The sequence below is a fragment of the Elgaria multicarinata genome, chromosome 6, assembly GCF_023053635.1.
Source record: "Elgaria multicarinata webbii isolate HBS135686 ecotype San Diego chromosome 6, rElgMul1.1.pri, whole genome shotgun sequence".
NCBI classification, from domain to species: domain Eukaryota; kingdom Metazoa; phylum Chordata; class Lepidosauria; order Squamata; family Anguidae; genus Elgaria; species Elgaria multicarinata.
The window spans coordinates 49,985,043-50,009,530 of NC_086176.1; the positions used below are offsets into that span (position 1 = coordinate 49,985,043).

A 24,488-nucleotide genomic window follows, 5' to 3' on the forward strand; every position below is an offset into this window, starting at 1 on the left:
AGTACACACAGGCTAAGATGGAAGTAGCTTCCAGCAAGCATTGTGTGTGTGTTTGTGTGTTTGTGTGTGGGAGTGTGTGTGTGTGTGGGAGTGTGTGCGTGTGTAAGAAAAGAACTAGGTAGTGATGGAGAAAAGAAGCTTTTTTAAGACAAGAAACAAGGGCCAGGGGACAGACGCCATGGGCGAAGGCACATGGAACTTTTCAGAATAATGCGAAATTCAATTCCTGATAGTTACTGGTTTCATTTTTATTTTAATCCTGACATTTCACAATTTTTTTGTTTAAGATGGTCACACATAGACCAGAAAATGGCTATTTTAAAATAATGAAAATAGCAAAAAGTAAAAACAAACAAACCTTAAAAGGCTATCCAAATCCACATAACATGCCAGATACTGCATTGCACTCTAGCAATGCCATGAAACCCCCAGACCTGCCAGGCAATGCCATGTGCCATGCAAAGGAGAAAGAGAGAATCCTATTTCAAAGCTTCCAGAAGGCTTTAAGCCTTGTGTGTCCCAGGGTGGGAGTACTGACAAAACTCTAAATGTACTGTACTCATGCAAAAATTGGTAGTAAATGCAGAAATTCAGCATCTTCAGAATTCATGTCTACTCAAACTTCATGAGTCAGAAGGGAGTCTAGAAGACAGGGGGTTTGGGGGCCTCCCTAAGAGCAGTATAAGCAGAATTATGCAAATAACCAAAGAGATACAAATATGCTTTATTTGCATGGATGCACACAGGTTGTAGGATTAAACTTTTCTGGGTGCAACATTTGGGTTACCTTGGCCCAGACACTGAAGTTTGGTCCAGAATATACACAAACCTAAGAACAATGCACGCAGGCCAAACCTCTTACTAGAAGGACAGAGCTGTGCCTAATATTGCCTCTTGAATAGGCCTTAAACTCTTCCATAGGGAGCTTGCTTTGCAGTTACATTACATTATTTCCTGATACAATAGTGCCCACATCCACTTAAGCTTGAAAATTAAATGATCCTCACAACATGCTAAAATTAGAAGTGGGAAGTTCTCCCAATATCTTTGCAGGAGACATTTTCAGCTTGAATACAAATCTAAACAAGAACATACTTTATTTATTCCACCAGAGTACTACATTCCAGTCTTCCTCACCCTTCTGGTGAGGCAAAGTTCTACGAAGGGAGGAACATGTCTTGCCAATAAACTCTCACTATTGCCAACTAAATGGCAGATACTAGTTATAAAACAGCATGAATGTGCTACTTAGCATAGTGGTGAATTTATTTTGATATTTTTTTTATCAGTATAAGATTGTAACCTTCCTAGAAAAGCTCAACATATCTTTCCACCTTGGGACTCTCATCTGTTGACATAAAGTAAACAAAGTGTGCTCTGGCTGATTGAGACTTAACTACGATATCAGAAGTTACTTACGGTTTTCCTCCAGGGATTCCAGCCAGATTTGGAGGGATGCCAGGTACTCTCATATGAGGCGGAGGATCAAACCCAACCTGATAATGAACAAATAGATAAATCTCAAAACTTGCTGATTCATTAGAAAAAGCAATCTCTCCATCTCAACTCTCTCATTGGCTACATTAGAACAGATAAATGAACATCATTTAAAAATAACTTAAAAGATTGGGTATTGTCCCTAAACCATTGTATTTATGTTTATATATGTAGACTACTGACAGTGAAATATATTGTATTTCACATTTCATGTAAATGCATTAATAAGCACCTTGGTTAAAACCCAATTAACATGTGGGCCAGTTAATAATTTGCCAAGGCATACAGGCATTGAAGTAGATGCATGCATGCATGTCCCATTTTGTGGTGGCAAATTATGCCTACAAGATATACGTGCATACAGATGCAGAGATTTTGGTTTCAAGTTACATATGATAATCTATGTGAGGATGGGGGAAGCACATAAAAGCTCAAGACTCACTCCAATAACTCAAACGCAGGTAGAGCCTATATATGCTGGGAGAAGAGAGGTGTGGGCAAAGGAGCAACATGCATTAATAAATTGTTTTCAGAAACAATCCCAAAAAATGCACACTGAATAATATCTATGCAACTTCTACTAGTTCCGTTGTGCAAATGTTTCCAGTGGCTTTTGTCCAATGTGATACTGTTCCACCCAAGATAAGAGTACCATTTCCGTGTGTGTGTGTGTGTGTGTGTGTGTATCAGAGATGGGCAACTTGTGGCCTTTCACATACCTTGGCCTTCAACTCCCATCATTCCTGATCACTGGCTAGGGTCGCATGTCACCTACCACTGAGAGAAATATGAAGGCTAGAGACTAGACAGAAATCTGTAGCCTGTTTTCTAAGCCCTTGAAAAACCAGGTAGTTGGCCTTGTTCTGCTGTAACACTAATCCACAGTTAATATTATGGAGATGAGGTACAGCCACATGGAGGGTGAGGGTTAGCTTGCACTTCCATTTTAGATGAACCACAGCTTGGCATGTCATCTGAACCCAGAGAAACGATGGTTCACCTTGGCTTGTTTCAACAAACCATACTTAAGATTAATGACAATGTAGGTTTCAGACAACGCTCTAAACTGAAGTTAAATCTCAAGCAGAAGCTTCTGATTTTCTCATTGTGGCTGTGCTGGAGGAGAGGGGAGATGGAAAGAGCAAGCCCAAGACTTACAAAAGTTTGTTCACAAAACATTACATCTGAATGCGGTCACTATTTCATACAAACTTCACTGGATTACTACATTTTCAAATAAGGGGAACGTGCTGTACATATTCCACATGTCAAAGCAGTCAAACCTCTGCTGCTGTTATATTCTAGGAGTTGATAACACTCAATGAAACATGGAGATTTCTCTCGGTGAAACATAACTCCTTCCAGGTCAAATTGAAAACCTACCATAGGGGATCTCCCATAGGCAACCACAGCGGCTGCAGCTGCAGCAGCACTCATTTGGGGGGACATGTTGTGTAGACTGGCGTAGGCGGCTCCTGGACTGGTCAGTTCTCCATTCATGCCAGCATGAGGTACCATTCCAAAAGGAGCAGGGTATGGCCCAGGTACAGCGAGAGGCGTTCTCAAACCAGCAGCTGCAGTACAATGGGATCATTTAAGCTTAGAAAAAGTATCTTTGCATCTCTCCACACAAACCAAAGAGCTGCCCTTCTTGCTGCAGTCCAAAATGGGCTGAACACTACTTTCCACTACACATGGAAACTAGCATTGTTATCTACATATTCATGGAGTCCAGAAGAAGGGGCTGGGGAAGGGGGCAGAGCAGCCGAGCCTCTCCCTCCTCCCTGCCCCCAACTATCAGGCAGCAAAGAATGCTACTGCAATCAAGGCTGACTGGTGGATAAAGAGGAAAGAGAGGGATAGCTTTATGAAATAAAAGTTCAGTTTCATGGTTAAATTCCATAAGGGTTCTATTACTTTTATTTTGACCAATTACTCTTCCTCAGATTTTGTTTTGTTTTGTTACTGAAGTATACACATAACTGTGATAAAACTCACAATATAAATTGTGGTATCTTTTAACTTTATCCTTTGCCCTTTAAAATAGGCAGATGTTTAAAAATGCCCATGAAAAGTGGGTAGCATTAATCACATCTTTGTGATTACCTTGAGCTCAAAACACCCACCTACAAGCACTTCTAGGGTCCATGTACATATCCATCCTTCACATTACTTTTCACAATTGGCTAAGATTTATACATTTTATGTCAAACTGACTACAACTAACACTCAACAGCCCTAGGTGTCATTTTGCATTTGTCAGGATGTACATTTCAGCAAATATTAGCTGTCTCCATCTCAAATACGGGATAATGGAATCCGAAAGAACTAGCACTCAGAATAATGATGAGAAACTCTAGAGAGGTTTTCTACTGACGGTATTATTTGAGAAAGGAACAAATCACACAGAGAACAAACATGTCAGAAAGAAACAAGTACACAAGACGGCTGCTAAGAATGAGAGCTTTTAACTCATCAGGTCTTCTGCATCAACAGGTACATTATAACCACACCAAAAGTAGATGAGTAAGAATTAATCAAAGGACAAAAAAGACATTTGCATTACCAGCTTGGTTGACCAGAGGGTCCATTGTTGGAGGTTTGCCAAGTCCTGGACGAAGCCCTGGCGTAGCACTAGTTCCTGGAGTTGGCACATCACTTCGTGGAGTTGGTGTGCTGGATTTCAGAACCGGCGTGCTAGCTTTTTCATGCTAGTATCATTAAACAAATTAAACGAGTATTGTTTTTAATCAAGGGCATATTGCGCAATTTATCACAACAGCAGCTGGGATATTATTACTTCCTACCTAGTTCCCCCTGGCCAATTTTTCTAAAATCCAAGCAACATTAACACTATTAACCTTCCCCATTTCTGCCAAACAGGCAAGACATATAAAATGCATTAATTGTATTCTTTATTGGCAAGAGCTGGTATTGATTAGATAATTGTTCTTTAACATTTTATCAGCTACTTTAATTTAAATACAACAGCTGCAATTACTCTAATACAAAGTGCTCTGTGATCCATGCTGATAATATAGAATGGAGCTACTTGTCAATTTAAAGTTATAAGCGGTGATTCTGCGTGCGCACACACAAACACATACAGAATGTCAAATAACCATATATTTAAGAATGGAACTTTTTTAGATCAAGTAATTGAAGGGCCTAAAATAGAAATCATACATCCACACGGGCTCCAGCAATGATCCTAACAATACAAAATAGCACCTCCTGGATCCTAGTGCCTTTAATGTGTATCTAATAATGTCAAATATTAATTATCAGAAGTTAATCCTGAAGCTAGAGATTTAAAACAGTGATCAATATGTGAATGAAAGTTTATTTGACAGCTCTAGTCTAGAATGCTTTAGTTAACTGTTTTGACTTTAAACAAATTAATTTTATAGACTTGCAATCACATCTCAGTGAAACCAAAGAGCTGGATCTAAACAACTGTTCAGTTAGAAAGCAATTCATTTATTGCTTGCATTTATTACTTTTATATTTTCTTAGGAATGGCAGACCACTTTCTTATGCCCATAGCCACATAAGAGACTCACCCCTCGAGAGTATAAAGACAACCAGTTGAAGACTATAGTTTACATTAGTCCTACAGACTAAGTATTATGGCTATGTAATTAGCCCATTTTGATCTCCACTCATTTACATTATTGGGACACATGCACAAGTGGTAGGAAGCCATCCACAAGAAACAGTTGAAAGCAAAATCAAAGCTGAAATAAAAACAGTTTCATTTGTGAAATTATCAATTGTATCTGATTAATGTAATTCTTCTGATTAACGTAATTCTTTTATTTAACCACACGCACATGCACACCCCTTTCCACCCAAGTCCTGAAATAGTCAATTTATACACATGGTGGGCAGTAATAAATAATGATGAACTTTAGTTGTCAAAATGCAGGACGCTACCCAGACCATATATAGAGGGAAATACTCACCAAACCTATTTCTTTGGATTTCATGGAAGTGGAACTCCCTGATGAGGCAGTGGATGCTGGGCTGCTAGAGGCATCTTTTTTCAAGTGGCGATTTTTGTCTATGCCGTTTTCACGTGGGGAATGAGCAGGACTTGCTCGTGGAGATGAAGGGTCCTGAGTGAATTTGACCAAGAGCAGGGGTGGGGAGACAACAAAGGCATGTACTATTACTGACTTATGGATAGTACAACAGAGGAAGAGGAAAAGGAAGAGGAAGAGCAGCAGCAGCTTTGGAATTTGAGATGCCTTGAATTAAAGGCACAAATATATTACAAGTTAACCCTTCAAGTCAGATTAGAGACATTTACCTCAAGGCCCAGGGGATAGTGAAAAAAGGCTCATAGTTTGCATGGTAAACATTTAAAACCTCCAAGAATAATATTTACAAATTTTTAGACCAATTTCCTATAATTAACACTAAAAAATCTAATGATTTTTATATTGTTAAGGACTAAATTCTAAAAAGGCATCTCCTAAGAAGTGTGAAACAACCTAAAACTAATAGTGCAGCTTTCTGTTCCCCATAAATTTGCATTTTTAAATGGTTCAACATCAGTGCAATCCATGAAAGTAAGCGGGGCTGTAAGGGACTGCCCCCAAAGAGCCTTGTTCTCCAGTGGAATACTTCTTGTATCCTTGTCAACCATTCTGCCCTCTAATATAGCCAAAATAAGTGCTACCCAGCCACCTGTGTGTTGTGGTGAAAGTATGCTGGCTTCTGCAGCTTGTGGTACACAGGAAATAAGTACTACCATACCTTACCCTACTGTCTGACTCTCCCAATCCAAAGGTGACTAATGCAGACATTCCATAGGAGATACACAACAGTAACTCATAACTTTCAGAGACATGATCCAGAGCTGTAATCACCTACTCATTCACTCCCCTATTTCCAATTTTATTAATACAAATGCAAAACAATTTACCTCATTGGACACATCCACAACTAGGTTGTCATCACTTTTGTCCCCGTCACTGTCCTAGATTTGAAAACAATGTTTATTTTAATCAGTACTCTAAGCTGATTGTAAGCCGTCTATGGACTGTAGTTATAAAAATCAACCGAAAGTCCAATCAGATACATTGCATAGGCAGAGCATCAACCATTTCCATTGGACTCTATTTTCCATGCTTTTTTTCTAAGCAAGACCTCTTCCTGCTTCAGAATATTTTTATTAAAAATATGGAATACAATATATACTAGCTATATCATTCATACATATGAATGATATACCTACTATAGAAATATTTAGGTGAAAGTGTCACTTTGAAAAAGCATTCTTCTTTGTGATTACCTAGACATTAATTGCACCATACAGTGTCACCAGGATTGGCAAATTAATTCATGCAATATATACATCTCCAACTACTCCTTCCCCATTTCTCTGATTTTTAGAAAATAGCTAGAAAGTCAATAACTGCAGGTACACCTGGAAATCTAGCAAAACCTTTGAACAATTACTTAAGCTTCCAGAAGTGGAACAGGAACTGTCCAGATGACACCCATCCTGGAACCTTTTTATTTTATTTATTTATTTATTTAAGCATTTTTATGCCGCCATTCAGCCAAAAAAGGCTCTCACGGCGGCTTACAAAAGTATTTCTTGACAGTCCCTGCCCACAGGCTTACAATCTAAAAGACATGACACAAAAGGAAAGGGGGAAAAGCAAAGCAAATTCAGGCACTACAATCTTAGTTGCAAAGTTTAGCAGTTAAAGTTGACAGTTGGCAGCACGAGGGAGGGGGCTCTCAGCTGGAGCTGGACCCAGGCATGATGGAGAGGTGTCTGGCTGCTGCTTCCTCCCTCATTGGAGGCCTCTGCAGAGACAGTTGGTAGGAGGAGGGAGGGGGCTCTCAGCTAGAGCTGGACCCAGGCATGATGGAGAGGTGCCTGGCTGCTGCTTCCTCTCTCACTGGTGGCCTCTGCAGTGACAGTTGGTAGCAGGAGGGAGGGGGCTCTCAGCTGGAGCTGGAACCAGGCACAATAGAGAAGTGCCTGGCTGCTGCTTCCTCCCTCACTGGTGGCCTCTGCAGAGACAATTGGTAGCAGGAAGGAGGGGGCTCTGAGCTGGAGCTGGACCCAGGCATGATGGAGAGGTGCCTGGCTGCTGCTTCCTCTCTCATTGGAGACCTCTGCAGAGACAGTTGGTAGGAGGAGGGAGGGGGCTCTCAGCTGGAGCTGGACCCAGACAAGATGGAGAGGTGCTTGGCTGCTGCTTCCTCCCTCACTGGTGGCCTCTGCAGTGACAGTTGGTAGGAGGAGGGAGGGGGCTCTCAGCTGGAGCTGGACCCAGGCATGATGGAGAGGTGCCTGGCTGCTGCTTCCTCCCTCATTGGAGGGCTCTGCAGTGACAGTTGGTAGGAGGAGGGAGGGGGCTCTCAGCTGGAGTTGGACCCAGGCACAATGGAGAGGTGCCTGGCTGCTGCTTCCTCCCTCATTCATTTTTATGTGATGGTATTATGTATGGGTCTCAAGCTCATGTGCTTTTTCACTTGAAATTTTGCGTTTGACTCATAATTTCTATTATGAGTCAATAATAATTTCTATTATTATATTTTGTAAACCGCCCAGAGAGCTTCGGCTGTGGGGCGGTATATAAATGTAATTAATTAATTAAATAAATAAATAAATATTTTCATTTATTATCCAATATTCCTACTCAGCGCATCTTACAAATAGTTCTAGGTGGTCTCCCATTCATGCACGATACATGTCCAGACCTGCTTAGGTTTGGCAGAAAGACTGTATCATGGGCCTCCAGGCTCTATCTGTCCAAATGATGTCACATCCTATTAGTAATATGATTGTTAATGATCTGATAAGCAAAATAATCCATTACTAAGAAAAAGTCATTTAAGTTCAGTCTAGACATAGCAGCAAGCTCAATGCAAGCAGACCCTGGGAGTAATGAGGCTTTTGCCAACCAGGCAGCATTTCAGATGAAGATAGTAAGAACTGGGGGTGGGGTGGAGATATGAGGGGGGTAAGATCTAGCAATTATAAATAATAAGGTTGAGTTATTGAAACTACCATATAAGAAGTACAAGTGAGGCTGTTCTTAGTGTATACACTTACATGTACATGACCACATGAAGCCTAACTATGCAATTTCTCCACTCATTCACAGTATCTGAAAATAAGTTAATCACCTTTGACAGATTTACTTACGTAATGGCTTGAATCCTTATCATCCACTTTTCTTTTTTTCATGTCATTGGAATAGTCAGGCCCATTCCTACGTTTATCTGCGCTCCGCAGGCTCTCTGGGACCAAGAGTGAATTACTCTGCAAATACAAATACAAGGTCATCAACATTTACCTTGAGGATCCGCTTTGATGTATTCCCCGAAGCCAGGAATGGACACATGATACTCTCATAATCATTTCTAGAAACCATATAATTGTTATTCATAGTTTATTCATAATCTTTCTACCAAGTACTAATGGCAATACAACCAAGTTTCAACAGTTAAAAACTTTAAAAGCAGGTTATGATTCCCAAGGCAGCTGTCTTAGAAAGACACATACAGTGCTATGGGGTTTGTGCAAGTCAACTTAATCAAAAGCTGGTTACCGTACAGATTGTTATTCAACTGATTTTTACTGGGAAGAAATTATGGTGGAAACAGGACTATTACTCATGAAAAATATTTCAACCAAGCTGAAAATATTTGTGTTTATGAAAAATAATTAGAATATGACTTAAACTTCTATTAATTTACTATTCGTATTAAGCTTTGCTTTTACCAATTGTCAATATGTTACTGTCTCTTTAAACTAAAAACCAAGTGCAACTCTGGGAAAAAGAAGAAAGAGGTGGACTCCAGGGCAGCTGAGCTGGTGTTTTCAGTATTCTGTTGAGGCTTCTGTTGGAGTGGCTCTGGATCAAAAACAGTTTGATTTCTTTGTATCTCTCTTTACTGGAGTACAAAATTTACAAAGCCACTTAAAAGTGTCAAAATTGGTATGCATATCAGATCGTAAGGTAATAAAACGTATTAACCTATGTGCATATATAAATAATTATAAACGGAAGATACACAAATAAGCAGGGCTGGCACAAAATGTTTTGCTGCCTGTGACAGAACAGCAGTGTGTGTGTGTGTGTGTTGTGTGTGTTCTTACTACACAAAGTCAGGGTACATAGTGGGGTCAAGGCCAGTCAACTTATTTTGTCATCTGAAGAAGAAAATTGCACAAGCGCCTCTCTCCTTTCCTGGCAGTAAAAATACAATAATCATAAATTAAATCACTAACTATTTACTGCCCCTTTCATGACACCCACAATCAGCTGCCTGAGTCAGCCACCTTGCTCTGCTTAATGGCAAGGCCAGTGCTGAAAATAAATATAAAGCAAAACAACTGTACTGCTTTAACTAAAACAACAGGCAATGGTCTCAGCCAATTTTCTGCTAACACATTTTTTTTTTAAAAAAAAAAGTTCCAACAGAAAATGCATAATGTGAAAGGAAGGCCAAAAGACAAGAGCAAGGACTAATCTTGTCCACAATCTACAGGCTACTTTCTTTTAGATAATGCTAAGTACAAACTGTTGACCCAAAGGGGAAGAAAGGCATTTTAGATATTTCTGGGTCACATGATAATTTGACATGCCTCTAGTTCTCATCTTCCCTCCAGCTAAAGCATTATACATGTCACAATGGGCTCTTTTAAGATCAGGATTAGCATATGCAAGAAGGGCAATTTGTTCAATGGTGTGTTAATGCCATGAACAATGCTGAATGAAGGGTTGTGGGGTGGGGGGGGCAAGGGGGCTTTTCGCACAAAGACCTGACAAGCCTCATTTCTAAAAGTCATCTTTACAAGAGAGGGTAATGCCAACACACTTTTTGAAATTTATACAAAAATCCACCCCATCACCCCCACCCCCACCCCCATACTTCAAAGAACAAATATACACATATTCAAATTTACTTACACCTAGAAGCAACCCCAAAAGCAATACTATTCAAGTGAAGATTCCACCCACCCCTCACCCCTCACTAACTGAGAACGACGAGCCTAGGAGCTTTGTTATCTTATACACCAATTCTTAACCACAAGGAGGAAAGGGGGGGGGGAGAGATAAGGCAAACAAGAGCCCTAAAGCAAATTGAACTTTCTTCATGACTCCAGGAAGCAAGCAAGCAAGCTCCACCCTCTTTTATTTCAGACTATTCAAGCTCCACACACACTGGGGAACTTATATAAAGCACATGGGAGGGCCTGATGAAATCAAGCAAAAAAGCAGCTTATAGCCATGTCCTCGCCACAGTGTTTTGTGGCTCAAATGGTAGGTTTGTTGGATCACTGAACTCATTAGCCTGAGACACCGAGGTTGAATTTTTTTAAAAATCTAGCTGAATGAAGGAAACTAGGAAGGCAGCAGGGAAGAATTTGCGAACAAATATTAATTTCACATGTTGAAATGGCTTTTAATACCAACAGACAAATACAGACACAGTTTACAGAATGTTGGCGCTGTGTGTGTGTGTGCGGGTGCATGAGTGTGAGAGATGGAGAAATCTAAGTTTGTAAAAGATCCATGGACAAAGAACACTTTGTAAAAACGTTCTTCAGACTCAAGAAGTGCTAACAAATCTCAAACATAAGACCTCTTCTAAAGTGATTTACAAAACCGAAGTACTGTGACAAAGAAAAGGGAAAGGAAGACCAAAGGTGAAGGAACAGCTATAATCAATATGCATATAGTGTAACTCAAAGATCACCAAAAAATGTGCAAGCTTTGAAGATCTCCAGATCTTGATGAAGACATCAATCAGGCAAGATGCTACAAAAAGCAGCTTGGGGTGGATAATAGAAGGGGGGTAGATGAATGAATGATATAGTCAGGATGTTTAATAATAACGAATATTTTCAATGAAGTTTATTCCATCACTCCATCAAGAATGAAGCAGGAAAGTGGTAAACCTCAGGTTGTGCCCAAGGCACTTTCTGAAAGAGGTAGAGGCAGTGGCAACAGAGAAAAGCCTCATGCTGTTTTTCAATCATTATAACTCCCTGTACATCCTCTGACGTTTTGCACTTATTTGAGGCACCTTTCCACTGTATGTCATGCTCATGCGAATTGCTCACAGAGGCGGTGAGGCGCCTTTTATAAACACCCACCCAACTTTAAAGGCTGTCCTTGCGCAAAACTCTCTGTCCCTATTTGTCTGAAATTTGGCAAGTTTCATTTCCTCACAATTGGTCCTGTTCATATGTAATGAGACTACCTTGGTGAAGTAACTGTCCATTCCTAAAAATTACTAACGTTCGTATTAAAATATGTGAAATACAGTTTTCTAAGAGATTTGTCATCTGATACAGCTCTGATTTTTTAAAAACTGCATTATAAAATGTAAACTAAAACTGTAAGCTTCATGCAAGTGTTGTATAAGATATATGCATGACCAGGTATGGACTTTTCTGTGGTGGTGCCCCAATTGTGGAATATTCTGTCCAGGAATATTTGCTTGGCACCAATTTATCTTTCCAGTGATGACTTTAAAAAGTGTTTTATTTTCTCTGAGCATTTAATGGATTTGCTATTCTATAATCACTGCTTCTTTTTAATCTAGATTTTATAGTCTGATGTTTGGAATACCTTCTTGGATTTTTATTGTTAAGTGGGAAAGGGTTTAGTGCAAATTTCCCTAATCTGGTGCTTCAGATGTCATAGAATCATAGAATAGCAGAGTTGGAAGGGGCCTACAAGGCCATCAAACCAACCCCCTGCTCAATGCAGGAATCCACCCTAAAGCATCCCTGACAGATGCTTGTCCAGCTGCCTCTTGAAGGCCTCTAGTGTGGGAGAGGCCACAACCTCACCAGGCAACTGTTGGATTACAACTCCTAGCATCCCCAGCCAGCATGGAAATTCTAATCTAATATGTCTGGAACGTTAGAAAAGGCTGGCTAAGTGGTACAGCATGTGCTTTGCATGCAGAAGGTCCCAGGTTCAATCCCTGGTGTTTCCAGGTACAGCTAGGAGAGATCCCTGCATAAACGATTGCTATCAGTCTGTTTGGTCAGTCTCCCCAGCCTGGGGCCCTCCGGGTGCTTTGGACTAACCCTCCCATCATCTCTGACCATTGGCCAGAGTTGTAGTCCAAAACATCTGGAGGACAGCAGGTTAGGGAAGGGTAGTGCAGACAATATCGAGCTAGACAGACAATATCGAGCTAGACAATATCTGACTCATATAAGGACCTTCCTATGTTCCTATCTGTCTCAGATGACCGAGAATCAGAAATGCATGTTGTAAAGGCTTCAAATGTAGTCTCATAATTGACAGCAATTCTTATAGCCACCACACACCTCCATGACTGTTATGTGTATATGTATGTATCTTGTGTGTCCACCTCCGGGACAGAAATATGTTCTGTGTGTACTTCTATAAATGATCCTAAAATATAGATTTCCAGCCATTTGCAAGAGGAACAAATCTACAAGTGGCATTCATTACACAAAATAACTGACTATGAGCAGGCAGGATATATGCATTAGTTTCGAGTGGCTGACATGCTCTTGAAACTTCACTTCACTTTTTTAGGAAGCAGCTTATGAAGGCAGGTTTTGGTTTTGCTGAGGTTTAGGTATTCTGAAGAGTTTTGGTCACAGGCAAGTACTGAGAATAGAAGATAGAACAATAAATTGGAACAAAATTTAGAAGAGTGGATGAAAGAAGCTTTTACAGACCCTCCTTGGACATCATTCCCCCCCCCCATTCTAAATTTTGAGCTTAAGTTCTGTGATTTCACTTAATTTTGCTAGTGTGACGGATACACAACATATTGTGTGGTTCAACAGGAAGTTGAACTTCAGAGTTCAACAAAGCCAAACAATGCAGAAGAGTTTATGAGAGGTAGACCATCAATCAATTTACACAGCAATGTTTTGTTTATATCCTGAGCATAATCTAGGTTCTTAGCTAACAATGGGAAAACAAAACAAATGCAATAATCTCTTCTTCAATGCTTAGGGGCAATATTCATCCCTGAAGAAAGGAAGTGCATTTGTGAAAAGGTTTGCTGATTTTGGTAGTGGTGCCTTCCTGGCAGACAAACAAACATCTTCAGTTCCACCCAAGATGCTAGCAGCTAATAAAACACTGAACTGAGTAATGACATAAACCAAAGAAAATTGGGATACTGAAAAACAGTTCCACTTAGGGTCTATATGCATCTCCTGCCAGAATTACTTGCAGGATTTAAGAGCTCACAGAGAAAGAGTTAGGCAGAAGTTCAAATTTTAAAATGTTTGCTTCAAAATTCGGATGCAGTGGTGAAACTAACCAAAAGTGGGGTGGGGTGGGGGTGGAGGCAGTTACTGCTGGTTTACAAGGAATGGAACTCCTAGGAGAAGCTGGCAGCTGTCACTACATCTCGGAATGTACACCATGTACATTGATGGTGCTATATAAATAAATAATAATAAAATAATAATAATAAATAGTATCACCCCCTTTGGAGGTCATTTTCTCCATAGAACGCCCTGCAACAATACGTTCAATACTATGTTCAAGAGGAGGGATATAAGCTCCAGTAGGTGATGGAATTGACATATTGATTAGAATCACTAATTTCCTCCTACAATATATGCGGTATTTTGAAGAGTACCAATATTATCAATTTATTCCAGTGTAAATTAATCTGGTTGCATAGCAGTCAAGTAACTGTTATTGCCTTGCTAAGAGAAACATGAAACCAGTTTGTTTTGCTTAATTTCAGTAGGCTAGACACTTTAATTGATAATCCCAACTTTCATGGTCAGAACCCAATTTATCAAAGATTAAGGACACGAAGCCTACATTATTTATCCAGATTGGCCTAAGTGAGTAAATTAATTTTATAAGTAATTCTCTCTTCAATCCTCTTGCAGTTGTTATTCAAAGATTCAGAGTGATGTCTTCAGTGTAGCTTCTCCTCCAGTAATTCTACAGTGTTGAAGGGGAATTACCACTAGTTTCAATGGGTCTTGTATATGATGTTCCTATTACAAAGAGGCCGTATCATGTAATTACATTTACATCCTCCAATAAGCTCAGAGTTGGACTTTTGGAGATTTATATATTAAGGTGATAATGTGGGTGATAGACATGCCCAAAGCCTTCCAGTGAACTTCATAACTGAAAGTGAATTTAAATATGGGATATCTACACCCAAACCCAGCACTCTAGCTGTGGTACCATACTCAAGCAAATCTCATGCATCTACTCTATTCCAAATGCAAAAAACTGAAATAGTGGAGTAACCTAAAAGGAAAAATCTGCTCACGATAAAAGCATTCCACTACATTGTATTATGATCAATAGATTTATTTAGCTACCTTCTCTCCTCCATATGTCCCTTGAGATCTTTGTTAGCCTAAGAGCTGAACAAAGGGCTATGAAAGTATGGTAGGGAATCAAATTTTGAGTGTATGCAATTATAACATAATGATAATTAAGCTAAAGATTAAACTAAAAAGGAAAGTACATGCTAATGAGTGAATCTAAAGATGGCAAATGTTCTTGACTATCTGAATCACCAAATTTCATCTTTCATATAAAATACTACCTCTTTTTTTTTCAAAAGAGATCAGAGTTTCAGATGAATGTTTTTATAAGATTTGAAGCCAGTTGTTGCTAGTATTGATTTAGTTTGATTATTTACAAAAGGAATACTAATAAATGAATAAAAGTCATACTGTTACTTACTTGCAAGTAATTTGTATGTACACAGAACTATATATGTGTGCTATCAACTTTTATGTTACCATTCCCCCCCCCCCCCCATCATTCACACATATATGGGACTTAACACTGTGGGGAAAGGGACGTGAATGTACCTATCGTATTATAACTATTCATATACCAGTGGCAGTCTCAAATTTGCCATTATTCCCCAAGAAAATTAGGGCCAGAGCAGTACTTCAAACCCAAATGTTATACTGCTTGGCAAGCTCTGTTCCTCATAATCAGGTATTATTTTTTTACCTGCCTCCTCCCCACTCTTGCATGCCACACATAATGAGAGTCGGAGCACCATTTACTTGGCACTTTTTCCAAAGAGAAGAAATAGCCAGACTAGAAGTTTCACATGCCATCAGTGGGAAAGAGATGTATGTGTTTTATAGTAATCAAGTCTATGCATTCTGTAAAACACAGTGCTCATCAATAGCAATAACAGGGTAAGGGAGATGGTTATCATTTCTTTAACCCATCCAAATAGCTAGATAGTCTAAAATCCATCTTACAACAGAAATCACTGGATGGGGGGTGGGGTGGGTGGGTTGGAATTACCACTTACATCTAAAGTCACAAGAAGCTTTACCCCCAAGCTATGCAGTTCATAGTGCTAGTCTTAGAAGAGCTCTTATCCTCCTTTAAGACTCAAGGCATCATCAGATTAAACAGACCTCTGTTGTAATATTTTCAAGCTAAAGTTTTGTTTTGTTTTCAAAATCAGGACCAAGAACTATGACTGCTCTTTAGGTTGTATCAGAAACATGATGCTTATTAGGACTGGCAGGCATTTAGGGTACTAAAAACTTCTGAGTGTCAACCACTAACTTTTCTATGGGACTACAATAACCTGTAAGAGCCCACGCAACATAAAAGATTTACTCCAATAGATGTTAAGGTCATATTTATTTTAACTGAGAATGCAAATTGCTTGTTTAACTAATAAACTAAAATATTCATGAACATTTCATCGAAGAATGGGGTAGACGCTTGACATTTAGCAAAGTGTATTATTTGTCATTTCCTTAACACATAATCTTCTCAACCTAAAATGTGTTGCTTCATATACAGCATTACATTTTCAAGAGCTTATAAAAAAACCCTCTGCAATATACCACTATGTGCCACTATGTTTGGTTTAATGCTGTACTCTGTTCACCAAACACCATGAAAATGTTCCTTACGAAGTTATGAAGATGGATTTGAGATGCCTATTGAGGCCCACAAAACAGCCAGTGGAGCCCAGTGATGGTTATCCCCATGTACGAAGCTATTTGCATGCCTTCATCCAAATCCAGATTGTGAATTTATTCAGTGACACAGCAAATTATTTGCAGGGGATAGAAATCTGCAGTTGAGACAGTGTAATTTCCTCAGTGCAGTATCTCCCAACACAAGGAGAAATTTAGAACAAACTCCATTCCATTTTCACTGGAACTTAGTTTGAGTTGTACAGGGTAGTCCCATTATTAGCCCTATGCCTTTGTTTTTGGAAAATCACACACAATTCAGGCAGGCGGATTGGTAATACAACAGCTTTCCCAAATGTATTACTTTATTGCTAGCTCCCTTTGTCAATTCCAGCATGTGATTCCTTGGGGCCCTTCCCCCTCCCCATATATATATATATATATATATATATATATATATATATGAAAGCGCAAAAGCTGGGTTGCAGTTAAACCTCAAAAAAACCAAGATTATGGCAACCAGCTTGATTGATAACTGGCAAATAGAGGGAGAAAACGTGGAGGCAGTGACAGACTTTGTATTTCTGGGTGCAAAGATTACTGCAGATGCTGACTGCAGCCAGGAAATCAGAAGACGTTTACTTCTTGGGAGGAGAGCAATGACAAATCGTGATAAAATAGTTAAGAGCAGAGACACCACACTGACAACAAAGGTCCGCATAGTTAAAGCAATGGTATTCCCCGTAGTAACCTATGGCTGCGAGAGCTGGACCATAAGGAAAGCTGAGCGAAGGAAGATAGATGCTTTTGAACTGTGGTGTTGGAGGAAAATTCTGAGAGTGCCTTGGACTGCAAGAAGATCAAACCAGTCCATACTCCAGGAAATAAAGCCAGACTGCTCACTTGAGGGAATGGTATTAAAGGCAAAACTGAAGTACTTTGGCCACATAATGAGAAGACAGGATACCCTGGAGAAGAGGCTGATGCTAGGGAAAGTGGAAGGCAAAAGGAAGAGGGGCCGACCAAGGGCAAGATGGATGGATGATATTCTGGAGGGGACAGACTTGACCTTGGGGGAGCTAGGGGTGGCGTCAGCCGACAGAAAGCTCTGGCGTGGGCTGGTTCATGAAGTCACAAAGAGTTGGAAGCGACTGAACGAATAAACAACAACAAAAAAAGAAGGCAGCAGACATCACAGCACCTCTCATTTTTATGAATAGAGCAGGCCTGTATGGGTGTAACTGCCTTATTGCCACCCTTCTCAAATTATACTATCCAAAGCCTGGCACTTTTAAGAAATGTTCGCTTGTAGCACTTCTAACTCGTATGATGTTAATTTAAAAAAGAACTGGCAGGTGGCAGGTGATAAAATTCAAAGATTGCATCACTTTTTTTTCACGGGAGAATGAGCTTGATTTTAATTTTACCTTTTTGGGACAGGAGAGAGGGGACCATAAGCAGGACAGGTTCTCAGCACATTCTGCTGACTTATTCTGAGAAATCAAGATAAGTCAGCATATATTAATTTCACTTATCTTCCATAGAACCCACTTAGTAGATCTGATTGTGCTGATGTCACTTGACTGGTAGTTTTCAATGGAGATATATTCCAACAGTCAAAATTCTCATCCACAGTGTGGGATTAATATGTGCATGCTCCGTTTTGGATCATTTAGATCAAATTGGACCATCCCTCTCAATACTGCTAATACATTATTTATTACTTCAAAAATAAAATAACAAATCTGTTCACATGTTGTTTTTAAGTCTATTATTTATATGAGCAGTCCTATTTTTAAAAAGGGACCCATTTTTAAACTAGGTTTGTAAAAGTGTTTGGAACTAATCTTAATTAGTAACCTAGTTACAGAGAACGATTGGTCCACATAAACTGCACTGATCTATCACCCAACTGATTAGCACATGGCTCCTGATTTGCAGAAATGGCCAGAGTGTGCGGAATTGTCGATATCATGAAGGACTTATTGACTTCTTGTAAATGGTTTTAAAAGGGATGTACCCAAGACTGTAATCAACTGGGGTAATCAGACACCTAGTGTCACTATTTTATCTGGGAAAGATCAGATTTAAGCCACCTACCAAGCCCAGAAAAGTTATAAGAGAGTCAAAGCCACAGACTATCATTGTAAAAGTCAGGTGACAACTGCACTATACATAAATAAACAAAACGTAGAGGGTGCATTGAATCCTAAATCAATACTCCAAGTCAGTAATCTACCTGCCACACTTAAATATTAACCTGAGGTAAAGACACAGACTCACCAACAACTAAATCAAGGATGGGCAACTTGCAGCCATCCAGATATTTTGGCCTACAACATCCTTAAGCCCTACCCCAAAGTCAATGGTGAGGAATGATGGGAGTTGTAGGACAAAGCATCTGGAGGACTACAGATTGTTCTTCCCTGAACTGGGAATCAACACTTCCGGCATTCCTGCAAACTTCTCTGGAAATACCATTCAACTAGCTCACCATGGCACAGGAAGATTCATTCCCAAGTTTTATAATGTGTGTTTGCAGGCATGTAGTCTATCTCCTCAAAAATGAGAACCCAACATTGAGTAGTTTTAGAATAGAAAGACTGCTTTATCAGCTACACAATGAAACTGTGATACATAAAGTAAGTATAGGAAGTTAGATGTGGGACTTGAAGACCCAATTTAGGCCTTGTAATCTCTACTGATTGCACTTGAATTTTAAAGTGGTATTTTGTACTGCTTTTACCATCTCCCACTCCCATGGCTTTTTGTAGCACAGGGTTAGGCACCTGTGCACCCTCTGACATCTTGGCACCTGCTGAGGTGCTCCATCCCTCCTACATTTTGTTTTAATAGCAAAATTTCTTAGTAACAGCTGGGAGCTTCTTCAAAGCAAAGTGAGGAGGGCCTCTAGCTGCTCCCATCTTCTTTTCCCATGATTCCCTATAGGCCAAATGTTGGGCTCAGGTAGATTTTTAGGGAGTGAAAGTAGCAGGTGGCTGTGGGCAGATACTATTTATCTCCAGCACAGCTATTTTGTGGTGGTGCCGCCCATGACAGTTTCTCAAATTGCCCCAAAAGGTTTCCTACCCATGATCTAGTGGCTAGATTCTAGCCTAATGAAAAGTTTGAAAGAACTGAAAAGCTTGCACATTGTCTTTTGGGTTTTTTCTCTCTTGTGAGCCAGTGCAGCTATCTTTTTATGTTGCTTAGTAATGTAAATTAAAAGCTACAGCTCTGGTTATAGTGAGTAAGCAATTTTTTTCCAGAAATTATACTAAATGATTGGAATACTAGCATAATAATAAAAAAAGACATCTGGGTTTCTTACCTGTGACTTGCCTTCCTCAAGTTATCTCTTGATAATGCACCCCCCCCATGGGTTAACTAGGGTAAAGACAGGTTGCTTACCTGTAACTGTAGTTCTTCGAGTGGTCATCTGTGCAGTCACACATATGGGCTCTGCGCCTGCGCAGGGCCAGCTTCGGAAACTTCTCTAGCTGAAAACGTTTTAGGCGGGAACCCCTCCCCCACCGTCCACTGAGCATGCTCAGGGGTTCCCGCCTAATCCCCTCAGTTCCTGAAACTGCCTAAACAGTCTCACTGAGGAGAACCACCAGGTGATCAAAAGACCAGGTAGCCGCTTTGCAGAGGTCTGGTAAGGCGATCCCCTTTTCAAATGCCGTAGAAGTGGCCACTCCTCTCGTGGAGTGAGAGCGCACTTTCCCCTCCAACGGGAGGCCAGCGAGTTCATAGGCTAATTTAATAGTCTGAACAACCCAAGCAGATATTCTCTGCGGAGATGCTTGGAGTCCCTTTTGTTTGCCCCCATAACAAACAAAAAGTCTTTGGGATCTCCGGAGGGTAGCCGTTCTGGACTGGTAGAAGGCGAGAGCCCGTCTAACGTCCAGGGTACGTAGAGCAGACTCAATAGATGTCGGCGAAGGGAAAAAACTTGGCAGGGTGATATCCTGTCCAAGGTGAAAAGAAGAAACAACCTTTGGGAGAAAAGCTGGGTCTGGTCTAAGGACCACCTTGTCAGCATGAAATACTATATAAGGTAAGTCTATATGGAGTGCTGCTAGCTCTGATGCACGTCTAGCAGATGTGATGTCAACAAAGAATGCCACCTTAAAAGTCAGTAACCGCAAGTCAGTCTTAGCCAATGGCTCAAAGGGCTTGGCAGACAGTGCCTTGAAAACCATGGATAAGCTCCACTGGGGAACAAAGGACCGAACTGGTGGAATGGTATTCTTCATACCCTTCATGAAATGCTTAGTCAAAGGGTGAGTGAAGACCGAACAGCCCTGAACCCAACGGTGTGAGGCAGAAATAGCTGCTAAATAAACTCTAAGTGACGAGAACTTGAGTCCTTTCTTAAATAAAGAAAAAAGAAAAGAAAGCACAATGGGTATAGGTGCTGAAAACGGGTTCTCATTTCTGCTGAGGGCAGAGGCAGAAAATGCTTCCCACTTTTTTGCGTATGATCTTCTAGTAGCGGGTTTCCTGGCTGCTAGAATAATGTCCCATACGTCAGCAGGCAGGGATAGGTTATCTATCGCTGCCTGATTCTCCATGCCGTTAGGTTCAGGGATCGGACATCTGGATGGAGAATGAGTCCTTTCTCCTTGGAGATGAGGTTCTGGCATTGGGGCAGTTTGATAAACTCCGCTGAGGACAGTTTGAGTAACGGAGTGAACCACGGTTGCCTTGGCCACCAAGGTGCTACTAATATGGCGTTGGCGTTGTCTATGCGCAACTTCAGAATCACCTGGGATAAGAGTGGTATGGGGGGAACAGGTACAGGAGCTGTCCTGTCCACGTCCTCTCGAAGGCATCTCCTAGGGATGCTGTCCCGTGACCCGCCCACGTGCAGAATAGGTTGCAGATGGCGTTCTCTGGTGACGCGAATAAGTCTATTACAGGCTGTCCCCATGCCTGAAATATCAGATCGAGTACAGACCTTTTCATCTACCACTCGTGCGTGTCCACGAAGGTGCGGCTGAGGTCGTCTGCCAGGATATTGTCCTGGCCTGCGATATGAATGGACGATAAAGTCATGTCGTGGGCGATTGCCCAGTGCCAAATGTCTAAGGTTAGGGAAATCAGGTCCATAGACCGTGTTCCACCTTGCTTGTTTATATGCCAAACAGCAGCCATGTTGTCTGTATGGATTTGGATTACATGTCCTGACAAGGTCTGCTGGAAAGCATGTAATGCCTTCTGGATGGCCATCAGTTCCAGGACGTTTATATGCCTCTTCCTGTCGGTAGGGCTCCAACGTTCCTGTATGGTCAGGTCTCCGCAGTGGGCTCCCCAGCCCAATAAAGACGCATCTGTCATCAGATGTTGGGATGGCAGTGGAGGTCTGAAGTCCAGGCCCTGCATAATATTGGACAGATCCGTCCACCAAAGAAGAGTGTCCTTCACATTGGTAGGGAGCGACAATTTCACTCGATGAGCGTCCATTGTATTGTCGTACTCCTGCAGAAGCCATAATTGTAGAGGTCTCATGTGCAAGCATGCCCAAGGGACGACGCTGACAGTTGCTGCCATGAAACCTAGTAGTCTTTGCACCTGGAAAGCAGATATGGTCTTGGAGTGAAAGAGTTTGAGTGCAAGTGTAATTAATGTTGTGGCTCTTTCCTCCGGAAGGAAAGCCCTGGAGCGGGTTGAGTCCAGAATTGCTTCAAGGAATTTAATCTTTTGAGTTGGTTGAAAATTTGATTTTTCTTTGTTGATGCAAAGGCCTAATTCATTAAGGAGGTTGATGGTGAGGTGAGTGTTACGGGTGGCTTCCTGCTCCGTACTAGCCACTATCAGCCAATCGTCCAAGTAGGGGTAAATCTCTACCCCTCGAGTTCTCAGAAAGGCACAAACTGGTGCCATACACTTTGTGAAAACTCAGGGAGCAGTAGAAAGACCAAAAGGAAGCACTTTGAACTGCAAAACGTCTTCCCCCACTATGAACCGGAGGAATTGGCGATGATCAGAATGAATTGAGACATGGAAATACGCATCCTTGAGGTCTATGGATGTGAACCAGTCCCCTTGGGAGAGGAAAGGTAGGATGCTTGCTAAAGAGTTCATCCGGAATTTTTTAGGTTTGATGAACTTGTTTAGCTCTCTAAGGTCCAAAATAGGTCTTAGCCCCCCATCCCGTTTCGGAACCGTAAAGTAGCAGGAGTAGAAACCACATTGTAGGGCGTGAGTTGGTAATCACTCTATGGCGCCCTTCTCCAAAAGAGACTTGGTCTCTTGCAATAGAGCGTCTGTAGGTGGTGAGAACCTTGCGGTTCCGAGGGGAGGGAGGGTGGTAAACTCTATTTTGTAGCCCCGAGAAATGATGTTGAGGACCCACCTGTCGGTGGTAATGGTGATCCACTTATAATAGAAAGGGGCAAGGATGTCACCAAACTTAGGTGAGGTTGGTGTTGTTATAGGACAGTCAAAGACGCAGTCTTTGATTTGGATCAGGTTTGCTTTTGATCTGCTTAAAGCGTCCTGAGTATTGCTGTCTCCTGTACTGACCTTGGGGTTGGTACGGAGGGGCACGATCTTGAAACTGTTGTTGCTGTCTGGGCTGGAACTGTTGTTGAGCCCTAGGCCAGTGTCTTGGGCAGAATGCTCTTTGCATCCGTTGTTGTTGTTGCCCAATTCCCATCTTTTTGGCCGTGTTTTTGGCCTTCTGTATATTCTCCATTGACTCATCCGTGGAGCAATGGAACAGTCCTTCTCCATCGAAAGGTAGGTCCTCTATTCGAGTGCGTGCCTCCTGAGACAGTCCTGCAGACCTTAACCACGCGTGCCTTCGTAACGCAATGGAGCCTATCATGGCTTTTGAGGCACAATCAGTGGTGTGACGTGCTGTATTGAGCTGTTGCCTAGAAAGTCTCATAGCCTCAGTATAAAACACATTTGCCAGTTCTCTTTGGTCATCTGGCAAGTAACCAGATAGGGATGCCATCTTTTCCCACAAGAAGAGTTGATATTTAGCCATTGTGGCTTGGTAATTATGTACACGCAGAGACAATGCTGTCGACGAGTAAATTTTTCGTCCTATGCCGTCCAGCCTACGGCCTTCTTTATCCACTGGCGCATTGTGCCTTTTATGAGTGCATCCCTGAGATGCCTCTACAATTATTGAATTGGGCTTGGGATGAGTGAAAAGAAAAGGAGCTGTTTTCTCCTGTATTTTATATGTGTTATCCAACCTCCTGGAGGTTGGCGGCATAGAGGAGGGCAGCTTCCATGATTGTTGTGCTGTGCGTAACAGCACAGGCAAATACGGAATAGCCAGTTGATGACTCACAGTATGCATCGTTATAAACTGGGTCATTTAGTTTTTCCAAGGGTTGGGACATTTCAATTCCCAATGATCTTGCCATTCTTTGTACTTGATCGGCAAAATATGCCAAATCTTCTGAAGGGGACACTACATCCGAGGTCCCTACAAGGTCATCCGGGGAGGGAATGGAGGGTACTGGCGATGTCCCTTGGGAGGAGTCAGATTGGTAGTCCTCCTCCGATGGAATGTCCAAAGCGTTTACCCTCATCTCTGGGATTGAAAGTGCTTGTAAAGCCTGAGACGGTACCAAGGTGGTCGGTACCATAGCTTGTGTTGGTTGCGATGGGCGCCTCGGTACTGATGGTTGAGGCGGCAGCGGCAGCATCCTCCGGAGGCGGTGGACGGGAAACCGTCTCGGAGGGTGGTTGACGGAAACGCGGGTATGGATTGTAAGGGCGTTCCTGCGGGTGGTAATAATCTTGGTGCCTCCTGTGTCGCCAGTCCTCATAGTAGTACGGAGGGTACTGTGGAGGTTGCCAGTCGGCATAGTATTCCCGCCCTCTTGGTGGGGACCTAGGTCTTTCGCCATATGTGGTATAGTGACGACTGGAATGAGTTGAAGCCGGTGAACGATCATGGCCGTACCCATATGGAGGTGTGTGTCGGTATCGGTAGCCTTCGGTATCGACCTGTGGTTGTTGTCGGTACCGACGTCCGTCGGTATCGATGAGTTGCAGGTCCTCTCGGTACCGAGGGGAGATGTGTCCCCAATCTGGTACG

General features: G+C 41.6%; 1 protein-coding gene across 2 annotated transcripts in view; it reads right to left on the reverse strand.

The window, feature by feature from the left end:
- The window catches only part of LOC134400795 (transducin-like enhancer protein 1), an 89,177-nt gene that overhangs the window by 18,803 nt on the left and 45,886 nt on the right, over positions 1-24,488 (reverse strand). For both annotated transcript variants that reach the window (XM_063129376.1, XM_063129375.1), the window contains exons 9-14: positions 8,672-8,788; positions 6,428-6,481; positions 5,463-5,615; positions 4,064-4,208; positions 2,881-3,071; positions 1,420-1,496 (exon numbers count right to left, since the gene is read on the reverse strand). In XM_063129376.1, the coding sequence (XP_062985446.1) occupies positions 1,420-1,496; positions 2,881-3,071; positions 4,064-4,208; positions 5,463-5,615; positions 6,428-6,481; positions 8,672-8,788 (737 nt within the window). The remainder of the gene's footprint in view (positions 1-1,419; positions 1,497-2,880; positions 3,072-4,063; positions 4,209-5,462; positions 5,616-6,427; positions 6,482-8,671; positions 8,789-24,488) is intronic.